Source organism: Macrotis lagotis, chromosome 5, assembly GCF_037893015.1.
Source record: "Macrotis lagotis isolate mMagLag1 chromosome 5, bilby.v1.9.chrom.fasta, whole genome shotgun sequence".
In the NCBI taxonomy this organism is placed as follows: domain Eukaryota; kingdom Metazoa; phylum Chordata; class Mammalia; order Peramelemorphia; family Peramelidae; genus Macrotis; species Macrotis lagotis.
In genome coordinates this window covers 212,230,668-212,244,105 of record NC_133662.1, presented here as the reverse complement: position 1 = coordinate 212,244,105, position 13,438 = coordinate 212,230,668, and the positions used below count along the sequence as shown (strand labels likewise).

General features: G+C 38.7%; 1 protein-coding gene across 1 annotated transcript in view; it reads right to left on the bottom strand.

The window, feature by feature from the left end:
- ELAPOR1 (endosome-lysosome associated apoptosis and autophagy regulator 1) overlaps positions 1-13,438 on the bottom strand; it is a 111,993-nt gene that overhangs the window by 6,585 nt on the left and 91,970 nt on the right. The window contains exons 9-17 of the mRNA XM_074188330.1: positions 11,943-12,120; positions 10,024-10,152; positions 9,626-9,716; positions 7,955-8,060; positions 7,486-7,623; positions 6,694-6,957; positions 5,489-5,662; positions 1,419-1,599; positions 459-555 (exon numbers count right to left, since the gene is read on the bottom strand). Coding sequence (XP_074044431.1) covers positions 459-555; positions 1,419-1,599; positions 5,489-5,662; positions 6,694-6,957; positions 7,486-7,623; positions 7,955-8,060; positions 9,626-9,716; positions 10,024-10,152; positions 11,943-12,120 — 1,358 coding nt within the window. The remainder of the gene's footprint in view (positions 1-458; positions 556-1,418; positions 1,600-5,488; positions 5,663-6,693; positions 6,958-7,485; positions 7,624-7,954; positions 8,061-9,625; positions 9,717-10,023; positions 10,153-11,942; positions 12,121-13,438) is intronic.

Here is a 13,438-nt window from a genome sequence, read left to right as displayed (position 1 = left end):
CATGTAAATTGGATTTAAATGAGGGAGGACTTTGCAAAGTCACCAGCCTCACTTTCTCCTCCAGAACCATCTGGGTTCAGTGGCTAAATATGGATCAGATGCCTGGAGATGGTCCTGGATACAGTGGCAGTTCCTTGGCCTTTTTAAGTTAAGGTCTTTAACAGATCTCATTTTGTCAAAGACCACACTCATTCAATGATTAAGGCTAGGTAAGAAATGAGTCAAAGAATAGCTGTTTTACCTAGTCAAAAAAATCAGTCTGGAAGGGGAAGACCCTCAGGATTTCTGATGGCCAAGTAGAAATGGATGTATGAATGGGTAGATAGATATGGATGGATGCATGCATGGATGGATGGATGGATGGATGGATGGATGGATGTATGGACAGTTGCCAAAGTACACACTACTTTAACCAAGGGTAGTTTCTTTACATATCAGACCTCTGAATAGTGCCTCACCTGTAAAAGAAGATCACATCCGGCACCCTCAGACTTTCAGAGGGAAAAAGTTCAGGTGGGGAGGTTATTCCCTCTAGGTTTATATCTGTTGTCACCCCTGTCAAAACAAAGTCTCCCAGTTAATTCTCAGTAAGAACACAAGCTGAGAACTACTCTATTCCTTCTAGCCCTGTATCTCAACAGTTTTGCAAAACAATATCTCATACTATCCCCTGGGGAGAGTTAATGAATGGGGCAAAGGTCCAAAAGAAGGAAAAAAGAAACATGGTGAATTGGGAATAGAATTAGAAATAGAATCTTGAAGTTCAAGTGCCCAGTCTGAATCTCTAACCATTGATGCAGTCTTTTCCTTCATTTATTCATTCACCTACTCATTCACGTATTTACTGTTTCCTATGTGAATCATTGCTTTGTTGTGGCAGAGAAACTGGCAAAGCTCAATGGAACTATGAGCTATGCTGTGCAGGGCAGCCCAGGACAGATAGGTCATAATTATGAGATCACAGGGTCACCCAAGATTGACAAATCATGTTTTTTCAATTGTGGCAATGAAAAGGACTTTTGAGAGTCTATTGGACAGCAAGGATATTTAATCAGTCAATACTTATAAGAAATTAATTCATGCAGGTCAAGTACTGAAGCTAAAGTTTAAATACTTTGGTCACATCATAAGAAAACAGGACTTAATTGCAAAAGACTCTACCTGATGCTGGGAGAGATTGAAGGAAAAAGAAAAAAGAGGATGGCAGAAGAAATGGATAGATGGTGTCATAGAAACAATGAACATGAATTTGTTCAGACAAAAAGAGTGGAGAATTGATGGACCTAGCATGCTATGGTTCAAAGGTTCAAGAGTCATAAACAAGTGAAGAACTGGGCAGGAACACAATTCCTTTATGCTTAACATACTCTTGGGACTTTTTCTTCTAACCTTGAGACCTGGCTGACTGAATCACTCACCTACAAGTCGATCAGCAAGGCTGACAGGCTGTGAGGAGACTCCAGACTTATAGCCTGTCACCTCCGAGGGGATGATGACCGACTGACAGGCGTAGGATGTGATAGATTTAGAGAAGCCTGACTCCCCCTCTGGGATCCGTATGTCAGTGACATTATCTGTGCATAAAGCCATTTTCTTACCCTAGGGAGGAAATGGATCAACTGTTAGGAGAAACCTTCAAAGGAGAAGAGAAGATACATTGGCTAATGTCTAAGATTTCAGCTTTTCTGTGTTCCAGAACATGGAATAACTCATTTCAGTCTAAATTACAAACTAGGGAGAAAATGAAGACCAAGTCCCATGTGTCTTGGCTTTTGAGACAATATATGACAATTCCTTTTGTGAAAAAAAAATTTTTCATGTGAAATGGTTTGAGATCACTTCAGGTTTGAAGTGATGACATGGGAGACCTAATTTCATTTATTCTTTCATTTATTTGCATTTTGAGTTCCAAGTTGTTACCCTCATTCTTTCCAAGCTTGCATTAGAAAAAGCCAACATTTGATATGTATATCTAGATGAACATACATATAGATATACATACAAATACCATATCTATATCTTTAGATAGATAGATAGATAGATAGATGGATGGATATACTTGAGATGACAAAGCAATCAATCTCCTTATTGTCTGCTGATCTGGAGGACTCAGTGTACTGAGTGTAGGCTTGTTCTTTTCTTTTAACCCTCTAGATGGCATTATTGACATTCATTGGATGTGGGATGGGGCTGGAAGGGAATGCACAATTAGGTAGCAAAGTGGATAGGAGGCTGGGTCTGGAGTCAGGAAGACCTGAGTTCAAATCCAATCTCAGACATTTACTAGCTATGTGACCTAGGCTAATCATTTCTCTTCTATCTGCTTCATCTTCTTCAACTGTAAAATGGGGATGATGATGATGATGATGATGATGTTGTTGTTTGTCCTTTGTTCTCAGAGAAGACCATGACATCAGAGAGGTAATGCCATGGCAAGCCAACAAATTAGATTTAGTGATGGGGTGTTGTACCAAGTCACCAGTCTCACTTTCTACTCCAGAACTATCTGAGTCCAGTGATCAGATATGAAATCAGGATGACTGAAAATGACCCTGGATGTGAAGCAGTCAGGGTTAAGTGACTTGCCCAAGGTCACACAGCTAGTAAGTATCAAATGTCTGAGGCCAGATTTGAACTTAGGTCCTCCTGACTCCAGGCCCAGCTTGCAATGCACTGAACATCTAGCTGCCCTTCCCCACCCCAATAGTTTCCTGGCAGCTATCAAATAAAACTTAAATTCCTTAATTTTGTTTTTAATAATATGATTCCAATCGACTTTGTAGTCTTTTCACAATATTCCTCATGGCAAGCTACTACATTTCTCCATGTATAAGACACACCCATTTCTGAAAAATTTCTGATCTGAAAATTGGGAGTGTCTTCTACAGCACATGTAGATTTTTTTACTTGCATTTCCCACTTTTTTTGCACTTGTTATATTTGTGCTCATTGTTTGCCATTTGTTACTGGTATATTAGGTTACATTTTGCTAACTTCTGCCTAGAAATGGCTCAGAAAAGTTTTTCATACAGTGCTGAATTCAAGGTCAAAGTGATCCAGTTTGCAAAAGTGAATGGAAATTGTGCTGCTGAATGTCAGTCTGGTCTTCCTCCAACAGAGAAAACAATCTGAGACTGGTTATGGGAAGAAGAAACCCAACTGAAAATGCCCCAGCAGAAGAAGGCCATGAGAGACAAGTCAGTCAAATGACCTGAGTTAGAGAGGGAACTGAAGATATGGACTGAAGAGCAAAGGGCCATTGGAATCCCTGTGTCCACAAAGATGATTCAGCAGGAATTCAGAAGAATGGCCAATGAAAAAGAAGTGACTGATTTCAAATGAGGACACAACTGATGTTTCAGGTTCATGAAATGAAATGGACTAAGCATGTGTCCGTGCATCAGACTTTCCCAGATGCCTGAAAGCTATGAGCAGAAAGTCCTTGAATTTCATGATCAATAAAACTTGAATTCAATAATTTATATAATACATTTTTTCCAAGTTTCAGGCCCCAAAATTAAGGTGCGTCTTATACATGGGAAAATTCAGTAGATTTCTAACCATTCTCCATTCATGTTCAATGATTTGTTGTTTTGGTGCCTATATTCAGGCTACAATCAATGTCTTAAATACCTTTCCCACCCCTTACTCCATTTTCTGTCTGCTGAAATTCTAAGTATCCACCAAGATTCAGTGAACATCTTTTTGTAGTGGCAAAGAATTAGAAATTGAGGAGACAACATCAATTGAGGAATAATTGAACAGGTTATAGTATATGACTGTAATGAAACACCATTATTGTATAAGAAATGATGAGCAGGCTGATTTCAGAAAAACTTGGAAAGACTTACATGAACTGTTGATGAGTAAATGAGCAGAACCAAGAGAACATTGTACATAGTAACAGCAACACTGTGTGATGATCAACTATGATGGACTCAGCTCTTCTCAGCAAAATAGTGATCAAAGACAATTCTAAAAATCTTGTGATGGAAAATACCATCCACATTGAGAGAAAGAACTACAGAGTCTAAATGCAGACTACAATTTTTGTTTTTTTAAAAATTTGTTTCTCTCATAGTTTTTTCCCTTTTGTTTTAATTCTTTCACAACATGACTAATATGGAAATATGTTTAATATGATAGTGCATGTTTAACTTATATCAGAATGCTTGCTTTCTTGGGAAGAGGGGAGGTAAGGTAGAGAGGGAGAAAATTTAATAAAAATTAATGTTTAAAACTATCCCTACACATCATTAGGAAAAGTAAAATAAAACACTATTTTCCCCTTTCATTTTAATTTTTCCAATTACATACAAAAGAATTTTCAGCATTCATCCTTTTTTGTAAGTTTTTGAGTTCCACATTTTTCTAGCACCCTCTCTTTCCTTCTCACTCCTCATAAATAATGAGAAATCTGATATAAATTGTACATGTACAATCAGGATAAAATACTATTAAGATTTTTAAAAATGCAACTATTAGAAGCAAAACATTGGCGAGGAGGGATAAAGGGAAAAGAGAGAGAAAAGTACAAAGTGGGGGAGATAGGATGGAGGGAAATACAGAATTGATAATCTTTAGGTTTTTTGTTTTTTTTTGTTACAAGGCAGTAGGGTTAAGTGACTTGCCCAAGGTCACACAGCTAGGTAAGGGAGGGTGGTAGAAAAATGTGCAACTCAAAAATTTGCAAAAGGATAAACTATCTTTGCATGTAACTGGAAATTATCTTTGTATGTAACTGGAAAATAAATAAACAAATAAATAAAGATTAGGAAAAAAAGATTCAATGAACTTCCTAAATCTTAAGTAGCTAGGTAGTATATTCAAGTTGGGCTCGAAGTCAGGAAGATCTGAGTCCCAACTCAGCCTCTGACATTGACTAGGAGGCTGTGTGACCCCAAGTCACTTAATATCAGTTTGCCTCATGTTCCTCAAATGTAAAATGAGGTGTTTAGAATAATAACTGTAATGTAATTATGAGGATCAAATGAGATAATATTTTTAAAAAGCACTTGTACAGTCCTTGTCCTGTGGTCAATCTGCCAAATAAATGTCTATCCTCTTCTTCTTCCCCTCCAAAATAAAAATAATCTCTTCAGCTTAAAATGAGCTTTCTCATTCTCACAGCACTTTATCTATTCCTCTCTCATGTACTTATCTTATTCTATTTTGCATATTGAACTATTTCTCTTACATATTATGCCCTTCCACTAAATCATAAGCTCCATGAGAGCAAGGATTATTTCATGTTAATTTTTATATCTGCCCCAGTTTAATGCTTTGTACATCTGCATTTAATAAATATTTATTTAATTATATTTTTTAAAAGTTTTAAAAATATAATCCTAAAATTTTAATTCAAGAAAAAAATGTCCTGGAGGGAAAAATTATTTTGCCATCTTTTTTGGGGGGGGTGTTAAATATCCCATCTATCAGCAGTCTTTCCCATGTTCTCTCCCCATGCATACACTTGCACACTTTTTACCTGATTTCCACAGAGGCTGAGGGTAAAGTGGTGGAAGTATTTGAGGCCTTTGGAAGTAAAGCTTGGTCCCCCCGACAGAGAGATTGGGTTTTCCAAAGCTGAGAAATCATAGTTGAAGGTCCTGGCTGCATTGGTGAGTGAGAAGTTGCAATCATTGAAACAGAGTGAGTGGATCTGCAGGGAAAATGGAAATTCTTTCAGATTGTTTGACCCTCCCAAAGAACCAAATCAAAGTTAAATTCAGTGAAGACTTGGGATAGAACACTTTCCCTGATTGAATCAGCCCAGAATGAGAGGAAGGAGGAGAAAATAAGGACAGAATTGCAATATTGTTGTTGATAATAATGAGTGATTAATAATTATCAATAATTAATAAATAATAATGAATCTCTCTCCAAACATGATCTTCATATTTAACCCAGGACTCAGATTTCCAAGACAGAAATAACCTGGTTGACAACCTAAATCTCTTATTTCACCATTTTTCCCCAATCTCACTTCTTAGGATGATGTGAAAGGACCACCCTCCCCCTCCCCCCCACCCCCACCCCCTGGTTACTCTCTTTCTCCTCATTTTATTCATTGCTTCTTTTTTAGGGAAGTCATTCAGGGATCTTAATAACTGATAATAATTGATGGTTATAGAACATGTTAAAGTTTGCACAAAGCTTCACATACACAGTACTTCATTTGAGCCTGGTGGTCATGCTGTGCCATGGAAAGAAAGAGATGGATGTCATCATAGAAGATAGTGATGGTAACCCTTCCCCAAAGAAAAAAAATTAGATTCCCCAAACTAGACAAATTGTTATGCAATCAGGCTGGATTAGAGGGATATGAACTGGAAACTTGGGGTAGCAGGACTTCCTTCTCTCCCTTTTCACTCCTTTCCCCCACTTTAAAAAAAAAAAAAAGAAAAATAAGCATCTTTACTTGTTAGGGCCCTCATTACCCTCTAGATTTAAATGAATTCTCTCTTATCCCAAAAGGAACAGGACAAAATAAACTCAATTACATTCCATCTCCCAAAGGTTAGAGGGAGGACAGGGTTTTGGAAAGTAAAGTACATCCAGTGATCTAGGACCAACATGTTCTGGGCTTCTGGCATCCTGGGGATAAGCCCAGAAGTTTAAGATCTCTTTGACTTGATGACATAGCAAACAATCTGACAAGGAAAGTGAAGGGTGGAGGAGATTGGGTGGCACCTTGTTACTCTGAGTCCCTGGGCCGCAAGGTACACAGGCCTGGATGCCATAGGGCTGGTGTGCTCTCAGGAACGTGTTAGGGGGGCAGGAGTGGCAGGCCCCAGATTTCCGATTAATGTAGTAGCCAGCAGGACAGGAAGTACAGGAGGAGCCAGATTCAGAGGCCTCCAGAGCACAGAGTCGGCAGAAGGAGGCCACTCCATCCATGACATTGGTAACATTGATGGAGTAGAGCTTGGCAACATCATTGGTGTACTTTCGACCCTGAAACCAAGACACAGAAAGGAAATAAAAAGGATTAAGTATTTGAGACCCAGGGGAGGAATCCACAGTTGAAGTCCCTGGGGATCAACAGATTAATCTCTTATCCTATAATTAGAGAATAAACAGAGAAATATTTTGCTGTGTTTATTGTATTCATTCTACCACTCATCTGCTCATTCCACAAATATCTACTAAATAGCTATTAAATATGGCATTTCTTCCCATTTAAATACTAGGTCAAATCTAGAATAGACACAGAGAAGATCTTTGTGACAAGAGAGGTTGTTAGATATCTGGGAGGCACCACCTATCCTGGAGAGTATCATTAGTATATTACTAGAGCCTCATCTAGATTATTTATCTCAGATAGCAGAAATAAGTATCCCAGATTAGTTAAGAGAAGAGAGATGATCTCCTAGAGTCCACACTCCCAAGCTAGTTTTAAGAATTCTCCCTTGTCCAAACTGTCTTTTCTTGAAAAAATGACGCTTCCTGAGGATGAGAGCTGGGGTGAGTGGAGGATCTTACTGTTTCATGGGAAGTGGTCCTCTGGAAGGCCCAGGTGAAGCTCATGCTGGAGTTCTTCTCAATGATATAAGTGTAGGACTGTTTGCCCTTGGACCCCTTCCATGTTTCCACTGGGGTGTTGGTCCTGGAATTCATTCCCTGAATCCAAAACAAGTATTGAACTTTTGCACTGAGTCTGAAACCCTCCCTATATCTGCCCCGCTCTCTCCATCCCATCTTCCTCATTTCGGTGAATGAACAAGTAGACCATGATGCCCTAGTTAGAGTAATCATTAGACTCTTAATTAGTCTGTGAACAAGATGGTTCCTTCTTCTTCTTCTGAATCTCTTCAGGGCATTGATGAATAGGTTCTTTCCCCACTACTTCATATATCCCACACACAGTAGATGCTTAACAAAGTGAGTAGATGAGGCTAACCCTCCCTCTGGTCCCAGGAGATCCCTCAACAAGCCAGGGAAGCACACCTACCACCATGAAATAGAGTTCACAGTTCACGGAACACACAGTCTCAAAGACAAAAGTGATTCTGGCAACCTCTTTATTCTCTGTGTCTGCCATCATTGAATGTGGGGGGCTGTGGGAACAAAAGTTAGATGTCACTTCTGGGGGGCCATAAACAGCCATTTTAAAAAGAACAACACAGGTCAAAAGGGAGAGAGGGCAGGATGAGATGCTGGCTGCTCTGGAAGAGACTGTCAGATTTCTAGCCTCATTTCATTTAAGGCCTGCCTGGGCCTACCCAGCTCAAATGCCAGCTCTTCCCATGCTGTGAATACAACCCTTTCCTTTGCTAAGGGTGTCTGATAATTTGGACAAGAGAAACAGTGTTGGGGACTATTGGAAGATGATCAGGCACTTGACTAGAAAGCACCAGAAACACCAACAGAAATCCCCCAAATTAGATATATCCTCTCATGATAAACTCAGGATTGGATTCAAGCAGAATAAAAAGGAAGAATAGGTAGTCGTACTGGCAAAGGAAAAGTTAATCAGAGAGTTTGGGGTTTTTTTCCCCTTGTAAAAAAGAGCTGGAACAAAAAAAATTCACATTGACTCTGGAGAAATCCACTTTTGCTTACCACTCTAGCCCCCCTACATCCCCAGGACCTCTATTCCTAAACCAATAGTTCTATTAACTATTGGATGAGAAGGAAAATCTTAGCTTGGGTTCACAAGAGCCCAAGCCAAGGAGAATTTTAGAGCTGAAAGGGTCTTGAAAGTTCTAATCAGGTCTATGTGAATAGAGAGGAGGCAGGCCCAGAAGGATTAAGTGATTTGTCCAAGGTTAATGACAAAGCCATGACTAGATCCTGGGAAGCACCCCCAGTCTCTTTACTCTTAGTCATATACCTTTTCCAGGATACCCATTCATATCCTCCTTAGAAAGGGAAGAGGAAATATTCAAATAATACTTCTTGGCCAAAGAGAACCAAAAGATTTAATGAAAGGGGAAAATGCATCTTCTTGTAGAGACCAGATAATAATGCCCTTTCTGTAATGGTGAGGGACAAGAGTGAGGGGTAAATATTGTATGCTAGAAAGATAATGGGTATGAGAGTCATGAAAAGGCTTATGATTGAGGATAAGCTCTGTAACTAGGTAAAACAGGGCAACTAGGTGGCATAGTGGTCAAAGCACCAGGCCCAGAGTTAGGAAGGCTCATCTTCAATAGCTTATATAGCTTCAAACATTTACTAAATGTATAACCCTTGGAAAGTCACTTAATCCTATTTGCCTTAACTTATTCATCTGTAAAATGAGCCAGAGAATGGCAAGATCTACTCTGCCAAGAAAACCCAAATGGGGTGTTGGAATTGGACATGACTGAAACTACTCAACAAGAGTAAATGGATGACTCGAGTTCCTTAGCTACTCTTGACCTTAAGTTTTCTCATATGAAAAATAAAGTTTTAGACTAAATTTCTAATGTCCCTTCCAGCTTTGTTAAGCAGCCAGACAATGGGGATGCTATGCTGCCCTTGTGGGGTTTTCCAGGGTACACTTGCATGTGCAGCTGTCAGGAAACTGATTTCCTTCAGATTTCAAGCCTCAGACTACCTCTTAGAAAAACTTAAGTTTTCTGTGATTTATATGTGGCAGCTTCAGCTTCCACCCCTTCTGGCAGGTTATATTCCTCACCTGAATCCTGGCACAATCAGCGTAAGAATCATGAAGTCATTATCTGAGGCTCCAGCAGCTGTATAAATATGGTCACCAGCCACCTCCCAGCCTGGAAAATCAGGGAGAAGAGGGTGCATTCCTGAGACCCTGAGCAGTAGGGTCGATTATGACCAAACTCACAGAATGAGGCAAAATGAATTTCTAAAATGGGCCAAATCCCTCAGTCCCCAGTCAAAAGGGTCATGAGGTGATCCAGTTATTCTGGTCAAAGACCTAGAAACCATCAGAGCAAGAGGAAAAAGAACTAAGATTTTGGAAGGCAATGCTCATTTCTAAAGGACACCAGGGAATATTGAAAAGTCACTAAGGTGGGCAGAGAGGTAGAAGGCACAGAGGAGAAAGGGGAGGGGGCTTACCTGCCATGCCCTTGTACTCAAAATTGATTCCACTAAGAACCGTAGTTTCCATGTTTGTGGGCAGTGTGTTCCACCATTTATATTCAAAACCCAGAGCCGGTTCAGTCCCAGCTGGGCAGCTAACACAGCCTAACAGGAGGTGAAACACAAGAGTTACTAAGCAGGAAGATTATTTTTTTGTAAGGTCTTACACTTTTTTATTAAACATATTATTGGAGTTTTACAATTTTTCCCCCAATCTTACTTCCCTCCCCACCCCCACCCCCACGGAAAGCACTCTGTCAGTCTTTACTTTGTTTCCATGTTGTACATTGATCCAAATTGAGTGTGATGAGAGAGAAGTCATATCCTTAAAGAAGAGACAAGAAGTCTAAGAGGTAACAAGATCAGCCAATAAGATATGTTTTTCTTTTCCTAAATTAAAGGGAATAGTCCTTGAACTTTGTTCAAACTCTACAATTCTTTCTCTGGATACAGATAGTATTCTCCATAACAGGCAGCCCAAAAATTGTTCCCGATTGTTGCACTGATGGAATGAGCCAGTCCTTCAAGGTTGATCATCACCCCCATGTTGCTGTTAGGATGTACAGTGATTCTCTGTTTCTGCTCATCTCACTCAGCCTCAGTTCATACAAATCCCTCCAGGCTTCCCTGAAATCCTCTCCCTCCTGATTTCTAATAGAACAATAGTGTTCCATGACATACATATACCACAGTTTGCTAAGCCATTCCCCAATTGAAGGACATTTACTTGATTTCCAATTCTTTGCCACCACAAACAGGGCTGCTATGAATATTTTTGTACAAGTAATGTTTTTACCCTTTTTCATAATCTCTTCAGGGGTATAGACCCAGTAGTGGTATTGCTGGGTCAAAGGGTATGCTCATTTTTGTTGCCCTTTAGGTGTAGATCCAAATTTCTCTCCAGAAAGGTTGGATGAGTTCACAGCTCTACCAACAATGTAATAGTGTCCCAGATTTCCCACAACCTTTCCAACAATGATCATTGTCCTTTCTGGTCATATTGGCCAGTCTGAGAGGTGTGAGGTGGTACCTCAGAGAAACTTTAATTTGCATTTCTCTAATAATTAATGATTTAGAGCAATTTTTCATATGGCTATGGATTGCTTTGATCTCATCTGTAAATTGCCTTTGCATCTCCTTTGATCATTTGTCAACTGGGGAATGTAAGCAGGAAGATTATTGACCCAAACTGGAGCCAGATGGAGAAAAAAGGCACAGTGCAGAAAAAAATGCCTAATCCACTAACTCAAAAAACCTAATTCTCATTTACCGTATTTAACAAATTCCAAAATAGCAAAAAAAAAAACCTGATCTGTATTTTATAGATCAGATGCATATCCAGACATATAGAATGATGAGAGCAAAGGCAAAAAAAAAAAAAGATAGACAAGTACCTACAAATGCAGGCTTCTCAAATCTAAAACCCTGAGGCATCTTATTGTTCAGGACATCTTCAAGCCCAACACATAGAAGATGTAATTCATTCCTAATTCCTTTCTTCCCTATCATTTCCCATCTAATTGGGCAATTTGGAACTGGGAAGTCTAGTGGTAACATCTTTTGCCCAGGTAGAAGTGGTCTCTGTTGTTGAATCATAGGCACCTCATACCCACCTGTGCCAGAGTCTGTAAAATTTCACTGCTAAAAGGAAGCAAGGAAAGAGATTCTGAAGGGAAGGGACTAAGACTCAGGTGTCCTGAATCCTAAGATGGCACTCGAGCTAGTGTTCCCCCTCAGATCAGAGGCATCCGGTTCTTAGTCCATTCTTCTGGAGATAAACAGTTGAGTTCAGCATTCATGGTGGGATTTATCAACCTACCCAAAGAACCACTGAAGGGTGAAAAACAAATGGATAAAAAACTAGGTCAGGACATAAGGTGAGGAGCATAAATTACCTGAACCATTGGAGAAGGAGCCATAGGGACAGGGTTCACAGGTGCTGGTGTTAGTTTTGAAGAATCCTGGGTTACAGGGTGGGCAACGGGTCTTCATTCCAGAGGCTGGAAGTTTCATTGCTCCCTTAAGATCCTCACTGCAAGTTTTTGGCTCTGCCCATTTGTACATGAGCTGTGTCTGAAAAAGAAAAAAAAAGAAAAAAGAAAAGATCCAAGGCTTGCTAGTCATTCATTTACCTGGTAGGACTCACAACAAACATATCAAAAGGGTTCAATGAATAAACAATTAGATCATTGGAAATCAAACCAATGGGCAGTGGAAATTATAGAGAAGAGGGATTGTCATTCATTTATTGATTCATTCATTCATTTACACATCAATCAAATTTTTTTAGTGACTAGTACATTTTATATTTATATATATATATACACATATATATACACACATACATACATACACACACATGCCATAGTGTTTAGTACAATAAGGGAGAGACAAAGATAATTGAAATATCCATAGACTCTGTTGGAACTACCATGTTAAACTGAATATATATACACTTGAACAATGTATTAAGAATTCATAACTTTACATACAATGTCCTTTTTTCTTTTCTTCTTTGTATATGGAAATGAGAAGTTTGTCAAGTTCATATTAATAAAAAAGAAAATTTAGCAAAAAATTTAAGAATATATTACCTGTGCCCACAAAGAACTAACAATTTGGAAAGAAAGGGATATGACAAATACATTTTACTATATAATAATGATATAATATTACCTCTATCATTTTTTATTGAAGCAGCTGAATTTCAAATATCTATGCACATACACACAAACATGCACACATATAATCTTATTTTATTGCTAGAATTCCTAATAGCCTAAATTACTCCATATTTTATAGGCCAGATAATATATTCAGGCATACAGAATAATATAAATAAAGGTGAGGCAGGAAAATGCTTTTTTAAGTTGAAATTACCTCTTAAACCTCAGAGCAACTTATAGTTCAGGAATTTCTCCAGCTAACCAAGCACTGGTCATAGTATCTGGCATCCAATTTGCATGTAACCTATTAAGGTGAAAATCTCCAGAAATCATTCCTGATTCCTTTTTCCTCATTGGTTCACTGACCTCTGCTGTGTCAAATTAGGCCAACCACAGGTTGGAAAAACTCATGGTTACCATCCTCTCCATGATAGCTATGTAATTATTTTTTTCCTGATCCCCTTTATTTTATTTTTATTTATTTTTAAAATTTATTTATTTTTACATTACTACAATAGTCTTTTTGTAAAAGTAAGCATAACCCCCCCCCCAAGATAGAGAAAACTCAAAAATAAATTCAGTCTGGGTTCAGATACTATCAGTTCTCTCTGGGATGTATTGAATTTTCTTTATCCTAAGTCCATCAGAGAAGTTGCTTCCATATTTTTCCCCGCAATTCTATTGCTTACCTATATAATTATTAAAATTATATGGATGAATTTTTT